General features: G+C 46.5%; 1 protein-coding gene across 1 annotated transcript; it reads right to left on the bottom strand.

The window, feature by feature from the left end:
* Nucleotides 1–119: 119 nt before the first annotated feature.
* Nucleotides 120–1,228, bottom strand: LOC542997 (xylanase inhibitor protein 1-like). The gene has a single exon (NM_001405501.1). It carries the CDS (start codon nucleotides 1,180–1,182, stop codon nucleotides 268–270), a length of 915 nt encoding a protein of 304 aa, NP_001392430.1. The 5' UTR covers nucleotides 1,183–1,228; the 3' UTR covers nucleotides 120–267.
* Nucleotides 1,229–21,532: the final 20,304 nt, after the last annotated feature.

Here is a 21,532-nt window from a genome sequence, read left to right as displayed (position 1 = left end):
GAGGGATCCAAACAGGGCCTTATTTTGAGATGGTCCCTCCAAACAGGGCCTTATTTTGAGATGGAGGAAGTATCACTCAACTACAGATAAAAACACAAGCAATTAAGTGATGGAGTTGATGATTAAACCAGAGATCTGTACGACCAACTGTTCAATTATTTATTTATTATATCCAAGTACAAGCCTCACTTTGTTCTCGTTTGCAACAGTACATCAGGATCAAACCGACGGTGATGCAAGAAGCGTGGCTTGTGGAAGTACAGGAGCTCAGGCGTAGTACTTGATCAAGCTGCTGTAGTTGGTCTGCTTGTCGAAGTATCGGTCCCAGAGCATGATGCCGCCGTAGTTGTCCTTCTTCTGCGCCACCGGCGCGACGCCGTAGTAGACGTTCTTGGGGTGTACCCACTGGTGGGACTTGTCGTCCGCCGTGAGCCCGACGTAGAACCGGGTGGCCGGGTACGCCGCCGTCCACTTGTCCCACGAGCCCTCCCACCCAAGGTTCTGGTTGCACCACTTGTCGCTCTCGTAGGTCCTCACGTGGACGCGCTCGAAGATCCCCGTCGCCAGCGCCCGCCCCACGTGCGCCGCCGGCGGGTACCCGCACCGGACCGTCGCCGTCAGGTGCAGCGGCTTCCCCGGGCCCCCGCGGATGTTGTGCTTGGCCAGCTCCAGCGCCAGCACGTCGTAGCGGTCCGCCGGCGTGCCGTGCTCCAGGAAGAGGTCGACGCCGTCGAGCCACGCGTCGCCGAAGGGGCGGGGGACGCTCGGCTTGGACCCGCCGAAGTAGGAGTTCCAGAGGTGGTCGAAGAGGTCGAGCGCGGAGCGGTTGGACGGCAGCGAGTAGCCGGTGCCGTAGCCGCCGATGGAGAGGGAGACAGGGACGCCCTTGGACTGGCAGTGCTTGATGTCGGCGCCGACGGAGGAGAGGTCATGGCCGGAGAGGTCGAGGTGGTACTTGCCGTTGGCGCCGAAGACGTCGAGGAAGGACATGGTGACCATGGTGTACATACCGGAGTCGCAGGCCTCACGCAGGGAGCCCTCGGCCTTGTTCCGTCCCCAGAACACCGTCACCTGGCCGGTCTTTCCCCCCGCCGCCAAGGCCGTCGGGGTCAGGAATAAGGCCGCGGCGACGGAGAGGAGGGCCAGGAGGCAGGCTGGCCTCCGGGCTGCGAGCGGCGCCATTGTTGGTTTCTCCAAGTACTGGCTAGTAGCTTGTGTTCGCTTGTTTGGATGAAGGGTTATTTAGCTCGAACGGGGTATATATAGGGGATTTTGGAGGCAGATACAGAGAGACATATCGACACGTGGAACTGAGCTCCGCTAGGGCTAGGCAGCTGTAGCTGACTGGAGCACCCCTTTAGAGCATGTCTAGTAAAGTCCTCAAACCCTTAAATCTAAAACTAGTTTTAAGGATTAAGAATTGGCCATTTTTAACACTTTTAAGAGTTGAAAAACAGGGGCGTTATAAGGGTTGGGTTTGAGGGTTCTAGTTTTTGCCCCAACCCCAACCCTTAAACTGTCATTTGACATATCACAATTTTCATCATCTCAATAACATCGAATAGTACTTTCAAACACATAATAATCATTCAATTTATTACAACAATGTTTTGAAGCAAATTATAATAATTGTTCGAATCAAATAGGACATAGAAAAGTAAACAAAGGTAGATCATAGGCCTTGGCGCCGCCCAGCCAACTGCCACTGGTGCTCTACTAGATCATCCCGGAGCTGACCATGAGTATTTGCATCCTCAATCTGACGATGTGCTTCAAGAAAAGCTTGTACGCGACAAGGGTTTCTTTCCGGTTGCACACGAGTACCAACATTGTCATAGAAACAAGGCAGTTTTAACCCTCTCTCATCCTCGATGATCATGTTGTGTAGAATCACACCACATTTCATGATGTTCTCCAAGGTTTTTTTGTCCCAAAAACGAGCTGGACCCCGAACTATGGCAAATCTTGCTTGCAAAACACCGAAAGCTCTCTCAATATCCTTGCGGGCTGCCTCTTGTGCCTTGGTGAAATGAGCCTCTTTTCTGGTTAAGGGCACCCCATTTTTCTCCTTGATGGACTTCACAAGAGTTGCCCAATCGGGATAAATTCCATCGGTGAGATAGTATCCCATTGAGTACTCATTGTCCATTATTTTGTAGTTGCAAGTTGGAGCATCCCCAGAAACTAATCTTTTGAACAAAGGAGATCTATTGAGCACACTGATATCATTGAGTGTTTCCGGCAAACCAAAAAATGCATGCCAAATCCATGTGTCCTCCGATGCCACGGCCTCAAGCACAATGGTAGCATCACGGCTTTTACCGCAATACATTCCTTGCCATGCCTTTGGACAATTTTTCCATTTCCAATGCATGCAATCAAGACTACCAAGCATCCCCGGCCATCCCCTTTTTTCATTCATCTCCATCAATCTCTTTGTATCTTCCTCGTTGGGTGCCCGAATATACTCATCACCATACAACCGGATGACCAATTTTGCAAACCTACGAACAGGCGCCGTGGTTGTATCTTGTCCAATGCGAAGATACTCGTTCGTATAGTCCGCGGGTATGCCATAGGCGAGCACCCGCATTGCAGTCGATATCTTTTGGTACGCACTAAACCCCATGATACTGGCAGCGGATCTACGACGCTTGAAGTAATCTGAGGCGGCCTCACAATCGGTGACAATTTTCACAAACAAACTACGGCGCATTCGGTACCTTCTCCGGAAGAGGCAAGGTGGGTATGTCGGTCCAGGGACTAATAAAAAAAGACTCTCTAGTAGAGTCTTTTTCTAGTCCCTGTAGAAAAAGTCCCTCCTGTTTGGTTCCTATGGACTTTTTCTAGTCTCTGGGACTAAAAAATTCCTGAACCAAACGCCCCCTTAGTCTAGCAGAATCGTCGTCCCAGGCTGGCTTGATCGCCAATATTTTTCAGCAGCTTTAAACTGAGCGTGCACGCTTCTTCATGTTAAAGGCTGTGGGAGATATCTAGTCAGCTTCACCAAACGGACAACATGTCAAATGTCTGCCGACCGCGAGCGGGATACTGGACATTCAACCGGAGAGGATTTTCGCGGAATCGGTTTTTCCGACATGACAAAACTGAAAAGATAGTAGAACATCTCTGAGCTTGATACCAATGCCCGTCACCTGCCTCCGGCACCACCGCAGCAGTCACTGAAGAAAAAAATGACGGATCACCTCCTCACCCGAGCTCGACGCGGCTCCATCGCTGATATACAGCTTTGCGGACCTTCAAGGTGGCTCACCAAAAGTGAAGCCATTGCCGTGGAACGAATCAGACCGGGGCAACACCCCGGACACGCCATCGAACTCCAGATCTGGCACCCCACCACGACTAAAACGCCGAAGGAGGAAACCATATCTGCCATCCACGAACCACGAGCCCAGCACATGCTCCGTCTTCCAGATGTCGTTGATGCAGACCACAATCTGCATCCGCTCCTGGACTACCTCCCAAGCTCCGCGCCGACGCTGGAGCAAACGCCGTCGCAACGACGGAGCCCGAGGACACAGGTCCACCACGAGGATGCCGCCGCCTTCACGCCATCCTTGCTTGAACAGTCTGGTTTTCAAATCCACCCCAACCATAGGACCGATGACCTCGTCAGTGAAGGACCTGAAGAATCTTTATTCAGCATTGTCATCGTCGCCGCCGGAGCAAAGACGATGAACAACCTAAAAACCTAAAGTACGAGAGAGTAAAAGCGATCCACACGTGTGGATCCGGCGACCCCCCTCACCACCGACGACCGAGGTCGCCGGCGGAGGGGAGCCGCCGGAGAGCGGCGTTGGAAGATCAGCCTCCTCTGGCGGCGGCTAGGGTTCCAGCCGCCAGGGACGGAAGGAAAACAGGAAAAAGGGATGCTAGACGTACAAAAGGATACATTCGCGGAATCGGGTTTTACCGTGTCCTACATGCACGCCATGCATGTATACATACAAGATAAGTATTATCAATTGCTATACTATTACTATGACATGTGTTGTACAACTAGAATTAGCCTTTTCTTTGCCGGAACTAGCAATTAGCCACCACAGCAAAGTGACTCGTGGGTATGTTTTGTAGTCAAAAGGTAGCCATTTTTTGAACCAACCCACACATAGTTACACCCATGCTGCTTTTAGGTTTGATTATATAGTTTGTACCAATTATATCTTTTGAACCAAATATCCGATTGACAAACTGTTTAAATATTAGCATTCAAAATATTTAAATCTTCAAAACAATATCAATTTTGAACACTTTTGAAAAAAATTCAAATTCAAATTATGAACCATATTAAAACTTATATGAAACTATTACATGTGTGTTTCATCATATTTTTATATGTTTCATTATTTTTTCTATTACATGGTTTTGCTAATTTTTCATTCCGGATTTCAATACTATTGCATTCAGATTTCATTTCTATTTTTAGAGTTTTCAAATAAGTTTCATATCATCTTGTTAAATTATCTTTCATGGTTAGGTTGGGCACTAAAAGTGTCCTCTTCACATATTTTCTATACGATATCATTTCCATACCATTTCAATTTATATGTTTTCAGTATTTGTTCATACATTCCTCCTTGCATGTTTCTGTTATTGTTTCATTCCACAATTCATCCATGTTTCATCTCAAGCTTGATATAAGTTTTATTATGGTTCATTACATTATCTATTGCATGTTTTCATTATTGGTTCACTCCGGTTTCATTGTCGTATCGTCTCACATTTCATATAAGTTTCATTATGGCATCAGATTTGAATTTAAACTTGTTCAGAACATGTTCAAGTTTGATCTTGTTTTAGAGATTTAAATGACATGGACATGAATCTGCAAATGGATTCTAAATCAAATCATTAGTTCAAAGTTAAAAGTGTTACAAATTTTAAAATCGGACTAAAAGTATGGGAGAATTGGCCGTGTGATGAAAAAATAAAATAATCTGAGTGAAATAAATGCTTGCTCCTATACACCGGGTAGTGCCACAAAAACAGTACAAAACAGTTAAATTCAATAGAGTACTCGTATGCAATAGAGTTCGATATTTTTTCGATAAAGGGTGTTTTATATTGACTCATAGAGTAGCATCGAGGGATATAATCATAATGAGTACACACCTGGCCTCTGCATAATTAGGATGCACACAGTCAACACAGCACACACATGAATAACCACCCCGGCAGAGTGCAAAGTCATACAAAGACCAATGCTATGCCTAGGCGGAGGAAGAAAAAAAATGAAGCAAGGAAAACAACAATTGACGATATACAACAGTAACCATCGGTGCCAACCATCTTTTGACATCCCAAGGACTGCGAGAAGGGTTCTCCAAAAGCAACGCCTTCAAGAAGGAAACGACACAAAGCGTCGCTGTCGCCAGATCCAATAACCACGCGGATCGTGGGTTTTCACCCTGGAGATCCAATCTAAGCAAACTCTGAGCAATGCCGCCATCAGGGTAACGACGCAAAGAACCCGCCATTGCCAGGTATAACCAATTAAGTCACACCAGAGCTGGGAGGAGAATTGTCAATGAAGTAGAAAAAGTCTTCTATGTGTGTGGGGGCATGATTCAAGAGACTACTCTTGACATGGTTACTGAGAAAGATCAAACGAATGCAAAATATTGAAAGGTATCAAACGGACCATATTATCAAATTTCTTACAAATCGATGGGGCATACAAAATATGCGCAACCGCTGGCAGGTTGTTTGGATCAAGTAAGGCACACTCCTCCTAGCGGTGTCACTTGCCATCGAAGGGGAGCAAGGTGCACACATCGGACTTGTACATGTTGGTTTAATGCTTTGTTCATGTAACTTGCTGAAGATATGTGCATGACTAATTTTAAAATATTGCAAATCTTTAATCAAAGTGTTTAAATAAAAAGAAGAAGAAATGTTTCCAAGGATGAGAAATGATGACTCTGAGCGAGTTTCCCCACATCACCTCGCCAGCCTCCAAAATATTACCAAGCCTGTTGCATACTTGCATGTAACGACTGCAAATATGGTAACTCTGCTACTTGCATTTACGTTGAATTTCGCATGGGCTGACTAAATGAATGGACATCCTTCCGCGCGTAAGATGATAACCATGACACGGAGGACAGCTCACGTGCGGTGGTAATACGCCAAACAGGTGGATGGAAAAGGACACGAGTCCATGATTGATGTTGGTGGGAAGTAGAAGGGAGAAGACGAATTATAGAATGCTCCAACGCATCGCCGCACAACGTTGACGACGCAATTAGCTGGACAGGCCAAGGAAGGAAGGAAGGAACCTACCGACGTTTCCAGCACATGCTACATATGATATTTATCCATCCATAGTTTTTTTTAGAAATCTTCCGATCTATTCATCTTCAATCATGACAGTACAATGAATATCAAAAATAATAAAAATTACATCCAGATCCGTAGACCAGCTAGCGACGACTACAAGCACTGAAGCGAGCCGAAGGCGCGCCGCCGTCATCGCCCCTCCATCGTCAGTGTCGGACACAACTTGTTGTAGTAGACAGTTGGGAAGTCGTCGTGCTAAGGCCCCATAGGACCAGCACACCAGAACAGCAATCGCCGCAGATGAAGAATAACATACTTCCTCCGTTCGGAATTACTTGTCGCAGAAATGGATGTATCTAGACGTATTTTAGTTCTAGATACATCCATTTTCGAGACAAGTAATTCCGAACGGAGGGAGTAGATCGGAAGGATCCAATCCAAAGACACACGAACGTAGACGAACACCAACGAGATCCGAGCAAATCCATCAAAGATAGATCCGCCGGAGATACACCTCCATCCATCCATAGTTAACTAGGACCAGTTCTGGCTTTGCCAGGTAGCTGCCTTTTTTTCTTTTTCTTGAGATGAGCTAGCCGCCTTTAAGTGCAAGAGTAAAAGCGATTCTACCACAGTCGCTACATTGGCAGCCTTTTTTTTTTGAAATAAAACGAAATTTTATTCATTAGCAATAACCAATACATCATTTGTGAGAAACGTTACAATTTCACTAATAGACTCCTCAAACCAGTCTGAAGTCAGAAAAAAATCTAGCTAATCTAACAAGTTCATGTGCTACTTTATTTGCCTCTTTATTACAATGTTTGAATTTAGTCATGATAAAATCACAAGCATAGTGATAGCAGTCATCGAAGATTGCCGCCGCCGCTCTCGCTGACTGTCCTCCGTCCTGCATGGTCTCAATCACCTCCAGATTGTCAGAGTTGATGATTAGACGATTACATCCCGCCCTTTGCGCTAAATTTAGGCCAAATTTGAGAGCTAAGGCCTCCGCCATGAGAACATCCGCGCAGTAGTTTATCTTTCCATTCCCCTCTGCAATAAACTTACCTTTGTCGTCTCTCAATACTATCCCCATCGTACCCTCCAGCAAGTCATGGTCAAAAGAGGCGTCAACATTGAGTTTCACAAAGCCCCTAGAAGGACATTGCCAACCCCCCCTTTTTCATGGACGCCTTTGAAGATATGCATTTACAAAATTATATGTAAGAGCTATGATCCCCATTGAGATCTGGGTCGCATTTTGAGTTAATTCCTTGTGCACTAATTTCCGTCTTTCCCACCATAGATACTAAGCTGAGATAGTATCATTTCTCGAATATTTTCGTACCCCATAATGCGTAGATCTTGATGTGGAAGGAGTAATAGGTATTCCATTGTTGCCTCTCCAGCACGATCAATCTCACAAGCTCTCTCAATAATCATATCCAACCCTAGCCTTTTCCAAACCTCCTTTGCTTTTCTACATAGGAAAAGCAAGTGCTTCGTATCCTCTACACCCTGAGAGCAGGTAGGGCAAGAGGACGAGACCTTCATGTGTGTATTAGTGAGTGTTGCCTGACATGGGAGAGTGCCATGTAGTGTCCGGCATAATTTTTTTTGACTTTAGCCGGACAAGATAACTTCCATATCTGACACTATATAGGGTTAGGTGTGCTCCGTCCCATCCCGTTAGAATATTTTAGTTTGCTCCCATACTGATAGTTCCACTCCACAGAGTAAGCAGACCGTACCAAAAACATACCATTTTTCGTATAACTCTAGGCAATAAAATATGTCATATTATGTTGCGAAATTGGAATTAAAAGAATCCGTTGTGCGTCAATGGTCCACATAGTTTGTCTAATCAGGTCCTCATCCCAATTATTGGAGACCGGGTCAATCAAATCTACGACTTTTGATAACAAATGCGCCCCTAGGGGTCACAATCTTCCTAGTGGCACAATTTGGGATCCAGACATCTTCTCAAATATTGATGTTTTGTCCATCCCCCACTCGCCAAATATAACCTCGCTTGAGAGTACTGATGCCTGCCATAATGCTTTGCTAGGTGAAGGAAGCACCGTGCTTTGGCTTGGAGTTCAGCAAATCACCATTAGGATAATACTTGGCCCTTAGAATAGTAGCGCACAAGGAGTCAGGATTATCAAGGAGATGCCATGCCTGTTTTGCAAGCAGAGTCAGGTTGAAATAGTGGATGTCACGGAATCCCATTCCTCCTTGGTATTTTGGTACACACATTTTCCACCAGGCCATTCAATGCATCCTCTTCTGGTTCTCCTCGTCTTCCCACCAGAATGTGACATCGCGTCAATGATTCCTTTACAATTTTTTAGGAATTTTAAAGACCGACAGTGCATAGGTAGGTATGGCTTGGATCACCGCCTTTAATAGGATCTCCTCCCCCCCGGAAGATAGTAATTTTTCCTTCCAACCACTAATTCTCTTAACAATACGTTCAATCAGAAAACTAAAGCAGTCTGTTTTATCAACACCCACATTTGCTAGTAAGCCAAAATATTTATCAGTGAGAGCCTCCGTCATTATATTTAGCGTTGTACACAATTGTTCTCTGATCTCTACCTTTGTATTAGGGCTGAAGAAAATACTGGATTTTTCAATGCTTACCAGCTGTCCCGACGCCGCACAATATAAATCTAGTGCTGATTTCAGGTTTTCCACATTATGTTGGTTGGCTTTCATTAAGATCAATGAGTCATCCGCAAAAGAGAAGATTTATGACTGGCGGGGTGTCTCTACAGACTTTAACTCCTGAAATGTTTCCATTCTCCTCAGCATGCGCAAGCAAGGCATTCAATCCTTCTGTGCACAACAAAAAAAGGTAAGGTGATAGCGGGTCCCCCTGTCTCAACCCTCTCGTAGGCTTAAATCTCTCACTTTCCTCTTCATTGATCCTTACTTTGTATTCTACGGTTGAGACGCATTGCATAATCACATTAACCCACTCACGACGAAAACCCAATTTCAACATAATCTTCTTCAAAAAAGTCCACTCAACTCTATTGTAGGCTTTGTGCATATCAAGTTTTATAGCACACAAGCCCTCTCTACCCTCTCTTTTATTCTTGATTGTGTGAAAACATTCGTAGGCCACTAAAATATTATCCATTATCAATCTACCCGGTACAAATGCACTCTGTGTTGGGCTAATAATTTCTCGTAAAAAAACCTTCAATCGAGAAGCCACCATTTTTGCAATTATTTTATATAGCACATTACATAAGCTGATCGGCCTAAATTGGATTACCTTCTCTGGTGTATTAATTTTAGGAATCATCACGTTCGCCGTATCATTCCAACCCTTCGGTATAGTGCATGTGTTGATTGCTATCAGAACCTCCTCAATTAATTCTTCCCCCATCATGGGCCAAAACCTTTTATAGAAGATAGCATGGAGTCCATCTGGCCCTGGAGTTTTCAAGTCCCCAATATCGAATAAAGCCTTGCGAACATCTTCCGCAGTATAAGGGGCAAGTAGAGCATCATTCATTTCGTTTGACACTCTCCTTCGAACAAGTGATAAAACATCTTGATTCGGGTGTTGAACTTCCGATGTAAAAAGCTTTGTAAAATATCCAGTAATATGATTCGTCAATTCCTTATCTGTTAACCAGTTTCCAGACTCGTCTAATAGTTTCTTTATATTATTTCTTTTTTTCCTGGCTGTGGCAGCATTATGAAAGAACGACGTATTACGATCCCCATGCATCAACCAATTTGCCTGTCCTCTTTATAACCAGAATATTTCCTCTTGCTCCAAAATATTTTCAATTAGCACAATAATTTCCTTCTGACGACATCGAGATTCCGTATTCAATGGGCCACGCCTTAGTCTCTCCAACTCTTTTTTTAATTTTCTAATTCTCACCTCTGGTCCCTTTAGCGTTTCCTGGTCCCAAGTATGTAGATTGGCATGCACTGCTCTCGTTCTGTCAGCAAGTGAGGGTCCAATACCTGCTAGCTTTGCTTTCTCCCAAGATGCCTTAACGATTTCAGTGACCGTCTCTTCCTTCAACCATCTCGCCTCAAATTGTTTAACACGCCCCTTTGGGCTTTTAAATATTTTTTCATCCCAATACTCCATATCCAGTACAATTGGGCGATGGTCAGAATGAACATATTCTTCATTGATAGTTGCCGCTCGTGGAAATTTGTTTGCCCATGCTAAGTTACAAACTGCCCGATCAAGGTGCTCACGTATTTCGCCTCTCCTCCAAGTGAATATGTCCCCCTTATAGCCTAGATCTTCCAGCCCACAATCCATTAGGCATTCACGGAACTCTCTCATCATACCAAGTGGTCTAGCTACACCACCCTCTTTCCGAGGGATATAAAATTTCATTAAAATCCGCCAAAACCACCCAAGGATGGTTGCTCTTACTATGTAAATTGCGAATGTCATCCCAAGATAGATGTTGTTCATTTCATTTCGGGTGACCATAGAAGCCCGTGAACCGCCACCGAACCACATTCTCATACATAAAAACAATATCAATAAAATGGGGCGAGACATAGTTCAACTCAATTTTATTGGACTCATGATAAAACAAAGCGAGGCCACCAGCCTTACCATCACTTTCCACTACAAACATAGAGTCAAAACCTAATACGTGACGAAGCTCATCGGCTTTACAATTATTCAAATGGGATTCAGAAAGGAAAATTAAATTTGCCCTTGTACGCTTCTGTAGATCTAGAAGCTCACGAACTGCCGTGTTGGAGAGCATACCACAGCAGTTCCAGCCTAGTATTTTCATTTGGCCCGGCGGTCCTCCTCCTCGGGGCCGCCGATGTGCGAATCTCATCTTTGTCTTCGCCAACTGATTCCCCACACCGCAGTGCGTACTCTTCCTCCTTCTCATCAGTCTCCTTTGCAACATGTGTAACCCCACCCTCCTCATCCTGGACTGCTACAACTCTATGTAACACCCCGGATGTAACTTTCCATATTTGTAATTCCGACTCGTGCCATTTTTGGCCATGTGTTATGATATTCCCTTCGTGGTCGGGTTTTGTTTTTCGTTTTGCATTTTGTTCATGTCATGCATCTCATATCATGTCATCATGTGCATTGCATTTGCATACGTGTTCGTCTCATGCATCCGAGCATTTTCCCCGTTGTCCGTTTTGCAATCCGGCACTCCTACCTCCTCCGGCGCACCCCTCTTGTTTTTCTTTTGTGAGCGGGTGTCAAACGTTCTCGGAATGGATCGAGGCTTGTCAAGTGGCCTTGGTATACCACCGGTAGGCCATCGGTCAAGTTTCGTTCTATTTGGAGGTTGTTTGTTACTCCAACGGTTAACCGGGTAACCGCAATGTCCGTTTGTGTGGGCAGCAAAAACCCCTCTCTAAACAGCCCAAAACCCACCAAACTCTCTTCCATGCTCTAGGTCGTTCGATCACGATCGTGTGGGCGAAAACCGCACCTTATTTGGAGCCTCCTAGCTCCCTCTACCTATATATATGCCTCCCCTCCCGAAATAATACGCAGATCAAACCCTAGCATTTTTCCCCGCCGCCGCCGGACACGTCCGGTCGCCGCCGGACGGATCCCGCAGCCACCCCGCATCCGCCACGTGTCCCGCGCCGCCCACCTCCGCCGCCGGCCCGCCAGGCCCACGCGAGCCCGCGGGATCCCGCTGCCGCTCGCCCTCCGCGCGCCCGAGCCGCGCCGCCGCCCTGCTCGCCGCCGTCCGCCACTCGCCGCCGCCGCGGTACGCCACCGACGCCGCCCGACCCGGCGCCCCGACGCCGGCGCACCGCCGCCCTCGCCGCCGTCCTCCTTCCTCCTCGCCGCCATCTCCCCCGTGCCCCGGCGCCTCCTCCTCCTCCGCGCCGCCGCCGGCAGCAGCCCAGCTCCGGCCACCGTCGAAACCGAGCCGGCCCCGATCGGATCTGAGAACGGGTCGACTTTTTCACCTCTCCCCGAAAATCCCAAGTCCTTATAATTTTACAGTATGTGCCCATCTTCATAGCATCATAACTCTCTGCATATAGCTCTATTTCGCGCGTGTAATATATCAAAATGTTCGCCTCGTGATGCTCTTAATTTTGTTCCATTGCACCAGGTTCATTTGAGCTCATCTTGATGCCCAAATCTCTGGTGCAAGAGTGCTACTTGCTGTTATCTGCTGTTACTTAGCAGAACTTGAGGATTTGTTATTTTTGTTGCATTTAATCTGTGCATCTTATGGGCATGAGCTCTACATGTGTTTTGTTGTATGCCATGCCATCTTTCCAGTGGTGTATGCCATGTATTTTTATGATCTCTGTGGTGACTAGCACAAGCATGCACACTAGGCTCCGTAATGTTTCTGATTTCAGGGACTTAGTAATTCCTCCAAGTCTTTGTCTGCTGTTATTTTGTTGCCATGTAAACTTGATGCTACAGAGAGATCCATGCATATTTTGGAGATGTTCAGTAAGGATGTTTTGTAGGTATTGTTGTAATTGATCCATTACTACCCTTGTTTGCAATTATGGAGTGCCATAGCATGACTCAATCTTGCTCTACTTTTGCTATAAAATATTTCTGGCAGATTGTTTACATGATATGCAATTTTGCCAAGCTTGTTCTAGTTGTTTCATACATGGTATGTATTTTATGTTGCCATGGATAGCTTCATAAACATGCCATCTTGCTGTTGGTATGCTTGTTTTGTCATGCATTGCTCTGTAGTGAGTGCGTCAAGCTCACCAAGATGCCTTCATATTGTTGTTTCTGCCATGCTCTGTTTTCTGCTAAGTCTGAAACCTGTTAACGAAACTTGCTATGTTTGCATGGTTGCCATTATATCTTCTGGTCCTTTTTGGCTTATGGTCAGTAAGGGACTTTTGTCATATGCATTTAGTAGAACACTGCCATGCCTTGTTTTGCCATGTTAAGTTCCTGTAGCATGTTGATTTCGTGCTCTGAACATTGCTACCGGATGCTGTTTCAGTCATGTCCAGTAATTTCACAAAGTCTGTGAACCTGTTATCTTTTGCACTTTTGCCATGCTTGTTTGAACCTGCTGTGGTGTGATCTAGCCGTATCTCAGTGTTCATCTTTTGTCAAGCATCTCCGGTAGATTACTGCCATATGCTTTTTTGCTACGTTGGAGTGCTGTAGCATTGTTACCTATTGCATTCTAAGTGCTATCATGCTGTTAATTGCAGATTCGTGTCATTCTTGTTTTGCTTGCCATTTGCAAACCGTGCATCCGTTTCCGGTGATCTTTATATCGATTTCAACCGAAATCATCTCATATTTCCAGTGGCATGCTTGGTTTGTCAAGTTACTGCCTTGTCCATCATTTTCCTTCCGGAGCACGCACATGCACCGCATATCATATCTTGCATATCATTCATGTTTTGCATCATGTTGCTTGTGCAGTTACCGTGATTGATTGTGGTTCCATTGCTTGTGTTCTTGTCTTGGGTAGAGCCGGGAGACGAGTTCGTGAACGGGCAACCTGTTGAGTACGCTTATGAGGATCAAGCTTTCGACAACTCTGAGAACCTTGCAGGTAAGATGACCACCCCTCGAAATCACTTCTATTTTTGCTTTGCTAGTTGTTCGTTCTTTTGCCATGCTGCGTTACCTACCACTTGCTATATCATGCCTCCCATATTGCCATGTCAGCCCCTAACCATCTTTTCCTAGCAAACCGTTGTTTGGCTAAGTTACCGCTTTTGCTCAGCCCTTCTTATAGCGTTGCTAGTTGCAGGTGAAGTTGAAGTTTGTTCCATGTTGGAACATGGATATGTTGGGATATCACAATATCTCTTATTTGATTAATGCATCTATATATTTGGTAAATGGTGGAAGGCTCGGCCTTATGCCTGGTGTTTTGTTCCACTCTTGCCGTCCTAGTTTCTGTCATACCGGTATTATGTTCCTTGAGTTTGCGTTCCTTACGCGGTTGGGTGATTTATGGGACCCCCTTGACAGTTCGCCTTGAATAAAACTCCTCCAGCAAGGCCCAACCTTGGTTTTACCATTTGCGACCTAAGCCTTTTTCCCCCGGGTTTTCGCGAGCCCGAGGGTCATCTTTATTTAAACCCCCGGGGCCAGTGCTCCTTCGAGTGTTGGTCCGAACCGAGCAGCCTGCGGGGCCACCTCGGGGAAACTCGAGGTCTGGTTTTACTCGTAGCTTGACTTATCTGGTGTGCCCTGAGAACGAGATATGTGTAGCTCCTATCGGGATTTGTCGGCACATTCGGGCGGCTTTGCTGGTCTTGTTTTACCATTGACGAAATGTCTTGTAAAACGGGATTCCAAGACTGATCGGGTCTTTCCGGGAGAAGGTTTATCCTTCGTTGACCGTGAGAGCTTATAATGGGCTAAGTTGGGACACCCCTGCAGGGTATTATCTTTCGAAAGCCGTGCCCGCGGTTATGAGGCAGATGGGAATTTGTTAATGTCCGGTTGTAGAGAACTTGCCACTTGACCCAATTAAAATACATCAACTGTGTGTGTAGCCGTGATGGTCTCTTCTCGGCGGAGTCCGGGAAGTGAACACGGTTTGAGTTATGCATGAACGTAAGTAGGAGTTCAGGATCACTTCTTGGTCATTGCTAGTTGACGACCGTTCCGTTGCTTCTCTCCTCGCTCTCATTTGCGTATGTTAGCCACCATATATGCTTAGTGCCTGCTGCAGCTCCACCCCATTTCACCATCCTTACCTATAAGCTTAAATAGTCTTGATCTCGCGCGTGTGAGATTGCTGAGTCCTCGTGACTCACAGATTCTACCAAAACAGTTGCAGGTGCCGACGATGCCAGTGCAGTTGATGAGATCGACCTCAAGTGGGAGTTCGATGAGGAACGTGGTCGTTACTATGTGTCTTTTCCTGATGATCAGTAGTGGAGCCCAGTTGAGACGATCGGGGATCTAGCATTTGGGGTTATCTTATTTTCATTTGGATCTTGACCGTAGTCGGTCTATGTGTGTATTTTGGATGATGTATGAATTATATTTATGTATTGTGTGAAGTGGCGATTGTAAGCCAACTCTTTATCCCATTCTTGTTCATTACATGGGATTGTGTGAAGATGACCCTTCTTGCGACAAAACCACAATGCGGTTATGCCTCTAAGTCGTGCCTCGACACGTGGGAGATATAGCCGCATCGTGGGCGTTACAAGTTGGTAATCAGAGCCATCCCCGACTTAGGAGCCCCCTGCTTGATCGAATCGCTGGCGTTGTTGAGTCTAGAACAAAAATGTTTTGAGTCTTAGGATTATATATATCGGAGAGTAGGATTCTTTTTACTCCTCAGTCCCTTCGTCGCTCTGGTGAGGCCTCCTGACGTAGAAGTTTTGACTCTTCTCTCCTCAAATTTCACTAATTTTTTTTTAGGATGACGCGGGTATCTTGGAATCGTTCCGATGGTTTTGTGACGAGAACATTGTTCTTGGTGCCTCCTGACATTTAGGGGTTGTGGCAGTGTCCCGGGGAGTTGAGCTCCGAGGTGTTGTCGTCACAATTTTATCGTTGCAGTTCTGGAATACCTGAGTTTCGCCGACATCGAAATCTCTTTTATGCAGTTGTTGGTGAGATCACCTCGACGCCACCCAGTACTGGGGCGGGAGTTTGGGAGTATTGCCATAACTCGTATAACGGATGCTTTTCGAAGGTTGAGGTACACGATTTCCGAAGGTTTCTTGGTTATGTGTTGACGGATGGATACAGCTGGATCTAGGGATTGCTAGTTTGGGTGATATATTTTGTGTCCCTTGTATCCCCAACACCAGATTGCATAACCAGAAAGTTTCGGGAGTTTATAAGTGGGAATTCAAGTAGCTCTTAGGATATCTTTCCGACAGACGCATGATATGAGATTGGGGTTCGACGTCTAGTGGTCCGCCTTTCCACGGTTGGTTTTACAGTGGTCTCGTAGTGTCTTAAAGAGTCCTTGGCTATGCCGACTCGGGGACGCTTCGTATGTCATGTGCACAGCCTTTTACGTGATGGTGCTGTACGATCGAGCCCGTGTGGGCCCCACCATGAAAACTTCGGACGAAATCTCTGTCATATGTTTGTTCCGGCTTATTCTGCAAGCCAATACTTTGTTTTGTTTTCAATTGTGGTATTCGAGTTGCTTCGAAGTCAAATGTTGATTCCATACCTTTTTTTTCCAAGTGGCTTCTCAACTTAATGGAAGTGTGATGTTTTACTACGGAATTCATTCGTTCATCCTCGTTCGAATGTTTATTGTGAAGACCATATGTTGCAATTTCTATCCGTTGATTCTACTTATCTATTTGTCTATCAAGATGCTAACGGATGTCACCCTCTTCAGGATGGCTCCGCCAACGCGTCAGAATCCGGATCGCAATGAAGGAAGTCAGGCGAACCCTCCGCCACCACCTCCGCCTCCGGAGGCATGGCAAGCTATCATGGCAGCCACCAACGCCAATGCTCAGATGATTCTGCAACTCTTGCAAGAACGCACCCAAGGGCAAGGCAATCAAGGAAATCAAGATCAAGGCAACAATCAGTCTCACTTTGCTACTCTCAACCAGTTTCTCGCAAATCAGCCCAAGTCTTTCAGCTACTGTGCCGAGGCCACGGATGCCGATGATTGGCTCGTGGACATCAACAAGCATTTTGAATGTAGCAATGTCAGGCCTGAGGACTATGTCAAGTTCGCTTCTTTTCAGCTCAAGGACCAAGCTGCTGATTGGTATCAACAATACAAAGATTCTAGAGGAGGTCGTGTGATCACTTGGACTGACTTCTGTCGGGATTTCAAAGCTCACCACATTCCACAAAGTGTTGTTGAGAGCAAGCGTGAGGAGTTCCGCAATCTCAAGCAAGGCAACATGTCTGTGTATCAATTCAACATTCAGTTTCAGAAACTTGCTCGCTTCGCTAAACAAGACGTTCCTGATGAAAAGAGCATGATCTATCACTTCAGAGGTGGCCTTAGAGAGGATATGCAGTTAGCTCTCGTTCTTGTTGAGCCTACTCAGTTTGATCAATTCTATAACATGGCACTGAAGCAAGAGGCTGCTCAACTCAAGTGTGAGGCTTCTAAGAAGAGAGTCAGGGACGCAGTTCAGTCTTCTTCTTCCTCACTAGTGGCTGCTAAGCAACAGAAGTTCTGGTTGCCTCCTCCTCCTCCGTTTCGTCAGCCTTACCAGCAGAAGAACAAAGGTGGCCATGGTTCTTCCAACTCTTCCAACTCTGGCTATCAGAACAAGTCTCAGAATCAAGCTCCAAAGTCCAATGCTCCTTATCACCGTACACTCTCAGAGGTGACTTGCAACAAGTGTCAGCAGAAAGGTCACTATGCTAACAAGTGCTTCAACCAAAGGCGCCTTCCGCCTCCTCCTCCTGTCAGATCTTCCAGCAATGCAGTGGTCAAGCATAATCCAAAGTCTGCAAAGGTGAACATGATGAATGCAGCTCAAGCAGAGGAGTCTACTGATGTGATAATGGGTAATCTTCCAGTTAATGATATTCCTGCAAAAGTCTTATTTGATACTGGTGCTTCGCTTTGTTTCATGTGAAGACCGTTTTTTGCCAAGCATGAATTCACTTGTTCTCATCTGAGTAAACCCATGGATGTCGTTTCTCCGGGTAAACGTTTGAGTTCTAGTTTGGTGGTTCCGGATGTTTCCATCAAGATGGGGAACTATAAATTTCTGTCTTCTCCAGTTGTTCTTGGTGACTCGGATATTGATCTTTTTCTCGGGATGGACTGGCTTTCTAAGCACAAGGCTCAACTTGATTGTGCTGCCAGGGAAATTCAATTGACACACTCTTCTGAGGATGTTATCATTTATGCCGCTCGTGATGAAACCATTCGGTTGTTTTCTCTCAATGAGAAGGGCGAATTGAATGCCATCTCTCAGATTCCAGTCGTTTGTGAGTATCAAGATGTCTTTCCAAAAGAGCTTCCGGGTGAAAGGATCGATATAGTTGACTAGAGGGGGGGGGGGTGAATAGGCAACTAACAATTTTTTTAGCTTTTCTTTACCAAATTAAACTTTGCATCAAAATAGGTTGTCTAGATATGCAACTAAGTGAGCAACCTATATGATGCAACGACAACAAGCACGCAAGCAAGTAAGAGATATAACACAAGTAAACTAGCTAAAGTAAAGGAACGAGATAACCAAGAGTGGAGCCGGTGAAGACGAGGATGTCTTACCGAAGTTCCTTCCTTTTGAAGGGAAGTACGTCTCCGTTGGAGCGGTGTGGAGGCACAATGCTCCCCAAGAAGCCACAAGGGCCACCGTATTCTCCTCACGCCCTCACACAATGCGAGATGCCGTGATTCCACTATTGGTGCCCTTGAAGGCGGCGACCGGACCTTTACAAACAAGGTTGGGGCAATCTCCACAACTTAATTGGAGGCTCCCAACGACACCACAAATCTTCACCACAATGGACTATGGCTCCGCGGTGACCTCAACCGTCTAGGGTGCTCAAACACCCAGGAGTAACAAGATCCGCTAGGGATAAGTGGGGGGAATCAAATTTCTCTTGGTGGAAGTGTAGATCGTGGCCTTCTCAACCAATCCCGAGCAAATCAACAAGTTTGATTGGCTAGGGAGAGAGATCGGGCGAAAATGGAGCTTGGAGCAACAATGGAGCTTTTTGGGGGAAGAGGTGAGGTGAACTTTGGGGAAGAAGACCCCTTTATATAGTGGGGGGAACAAACCAACCGTTACCCCCCTTCTGCCCCAAAGAGAGCGGTAGTACCGCTGTGCCAGCGGTACTACCGCTTGCCACTATAAGTGGTACTACTGCTACACAACGCGGTACTACCGCTTGGCCCACAGCGGTACTACCGCGGAGGGTGGGCGGCACTACCGCACAGGAGCGGTACTATGGCCCCTCACAGCCGCGGCCAGTACCGTAAAACTCGACACGAAAAAGGAGCCCTCGAATCGAGGCGGTACTAGCATGAGACCACCGCGGTACTACGGCTTGGGGCCACTAGTGGTACTACTGCTCTGGAGCGGTACTACCGCGCCCAGAGCGGTACTACCGCTTGAGGCACCCAAGCGGTACTACCGCTCCGTCCCGCGGTACCACCGCTGGGACAAGAGTTAGTACACACATGGGGGCTACTAGCGGTACTACTGCTCTGGGCGGTAGTACCGCTCCAGAGCGGTACTACCGCTCCAGGGCGGTAGTACCGCTCCAGAGCGGTACTACCGCTTGTAGCACCCAAGCGGTACTACCGCTCTGGCCCGCGGTACTACCGCTGGGACCAGAGAGGGCACAAAGAGAGGAGAACCAAGCCCATCATCGAAACGGAAAGGCTCGGAGGGAGGGGCAAAGGAAGTGTACGTGATGATTCCGCCCTAGCCTTTCCAAAACGGACACCCTCTTGATAGTACGGTGATCCCTATGAAACTAGTCCACCAAACTAATCCGAAAGGACTACACCGTCTTCGCTTTAAGCTCCGAGGGGAGGAAATCGTCTCGTGCCAAAAGGATGAATCTCTGAAAAACACTCAACGCACACGATTAGTCCGCAAAAGCATTGTCATCAATCACCAAAACATCTTAGGGATAAATATGCCCTTACAATCTCCCCCTTTTTGGTGGATTGATGACAATACGAGATTTGCACAACTGGGAAAAAACAAAGGACATAAGCAAACCCCAAATCTCTAAAATATGGACGGGCTCCCCCTAGATGTGTGCCATCAAGATAAGTGCTTTGAACTGCACGACACACATACTAGGATCAACACTCCCCCTGTATTTTAGAGACCAACAACCTAAGCGAGATACAAGATAGCAGGATATATAACATAATGAAGCATATAACTCATGAGATATCAAATGACTAGAGACAAAGATAAAGATATGATAATGATAGGGTAGCATATGTCTCACACCATATGACTCGAACTAAAGTCTCACTGAACACAAAACCAAGCAAAGCACAAGGTCCAAGAAAAGCACAAAGTAGCACATAACGAAAGCACAAAGGCAAAGACACACTCGCAACACAACGACGCAAATCCCTAAACTCTCTCCCCCTTTGGCATCGAGACACCAAAAGGGGCAAAGAGCTAACCTACGGCTCCAGGTGAGAGCATGCTGAGGATCTCGAACATCAGGACTCTGCGTGATCATCTGCACTGCCGTCCTCGCCCGGAAACTGCTCGGCATCTGAGTCGGTCCACGGACAGTGCTGCTGGATCCACTCCTCCTCCTCAGTAATCTGACCCTCAGAGCCGCTGGTGACTGTCGCACCCATCTGACGCATCAGCTCCTTGTGACGTCCTCTTGCCTTCTTCTCAGCCACATGAGTCATGTACTGACCATGAGACTCCATGCAGAACAGCTTCTTCATCTTGCGTTTGAGCTTCTTTGCCCAAGAGGGCTCTGCTGCAGAAGGCTCTGTCCCAGGAGGCACATAATCCTCATCATCATCACCGGCATCAGCCTCGTCCTCGGTCTCCATGGCAGCAGCAGAAGATGGAGCTCCAGATCTACCCCAATTATCCTTCTTCCTCAGACGCTTGATCTCATGAGAGACCAACTCTCCAGTTTCCAGCTGCTCCTCAGGATAGGTATGTCTCCAGGCCCTCTCAATAAGCAACATGATGAACGGACCATAAATTGGGCACTTGCGCTCAGAAACAGCCGCCAGAAGCTCAGACCACATGACGTGAGAGATGTCCAGGGACTCGCCGGTGTTTGCGTCCTTCTCACGCTGGCAGAAGAGAAGCATGTCCACAAGGTAAGAGTGTACCATGTCCAGATTCCCAATACGAGGGAAGAGAGTCTCGCGGAAGATACGGTGAAGGATGTCCAGATAGGTAGACAACTCATAGGTTTCCTTCCTGGTCTCAGGGTGGACCTTCCGAGTACAGTAGGGCCAGAGGGCTTGCTTGTGAGTGGAGGTGACATTTTGGTGAGGACGAAAACCAACTGGAGTCTCGAGCCCTTGATCTTCCACCTCAAGCAGCCCCATGAAGGCCTGCCACTTGACAGCTAGCACCTTTCCATTTGTCATCCAAGTCAGAGTCCTGTCTGCATCAGTTCCTAGGTGAACAGTGGCAAAGAACTGTGCCAGCAAATCTGCATCAAAGTCCTTGTTGAACTGCATGATCCTGAGAATGTTCAACTGAGAGCACATCTGTAGGGCATCACCAAAGTACTCAAGGTCCTTCTCCATAGCATCCGTGTTGATGGAATGAACATTGACAAAGAGATTCTTCTTAGCCTTGA

The sequence above is a fragment of the Triticum aestivum genome, chromosome 4D (genome assembly GCF_018294505.1).
Source record: "Triticum aestivum cultivar Chinese Spring chromosome 4D, IWGSC CS RefSeq v2.1, whole genome shotgun sequence".
NCBI classification, from domain to species: Eukaryota; Viridiplantae; Streptophyta; class Magnoliopsida; order Poales; family Poaceae; genus Triticum; species Triticum aestivum.
The sequence above is the reverse complement of the archived record's forward strand: the minus strand, read 5'-3'. Positions and strand labels throughout refer to the sequence as shown.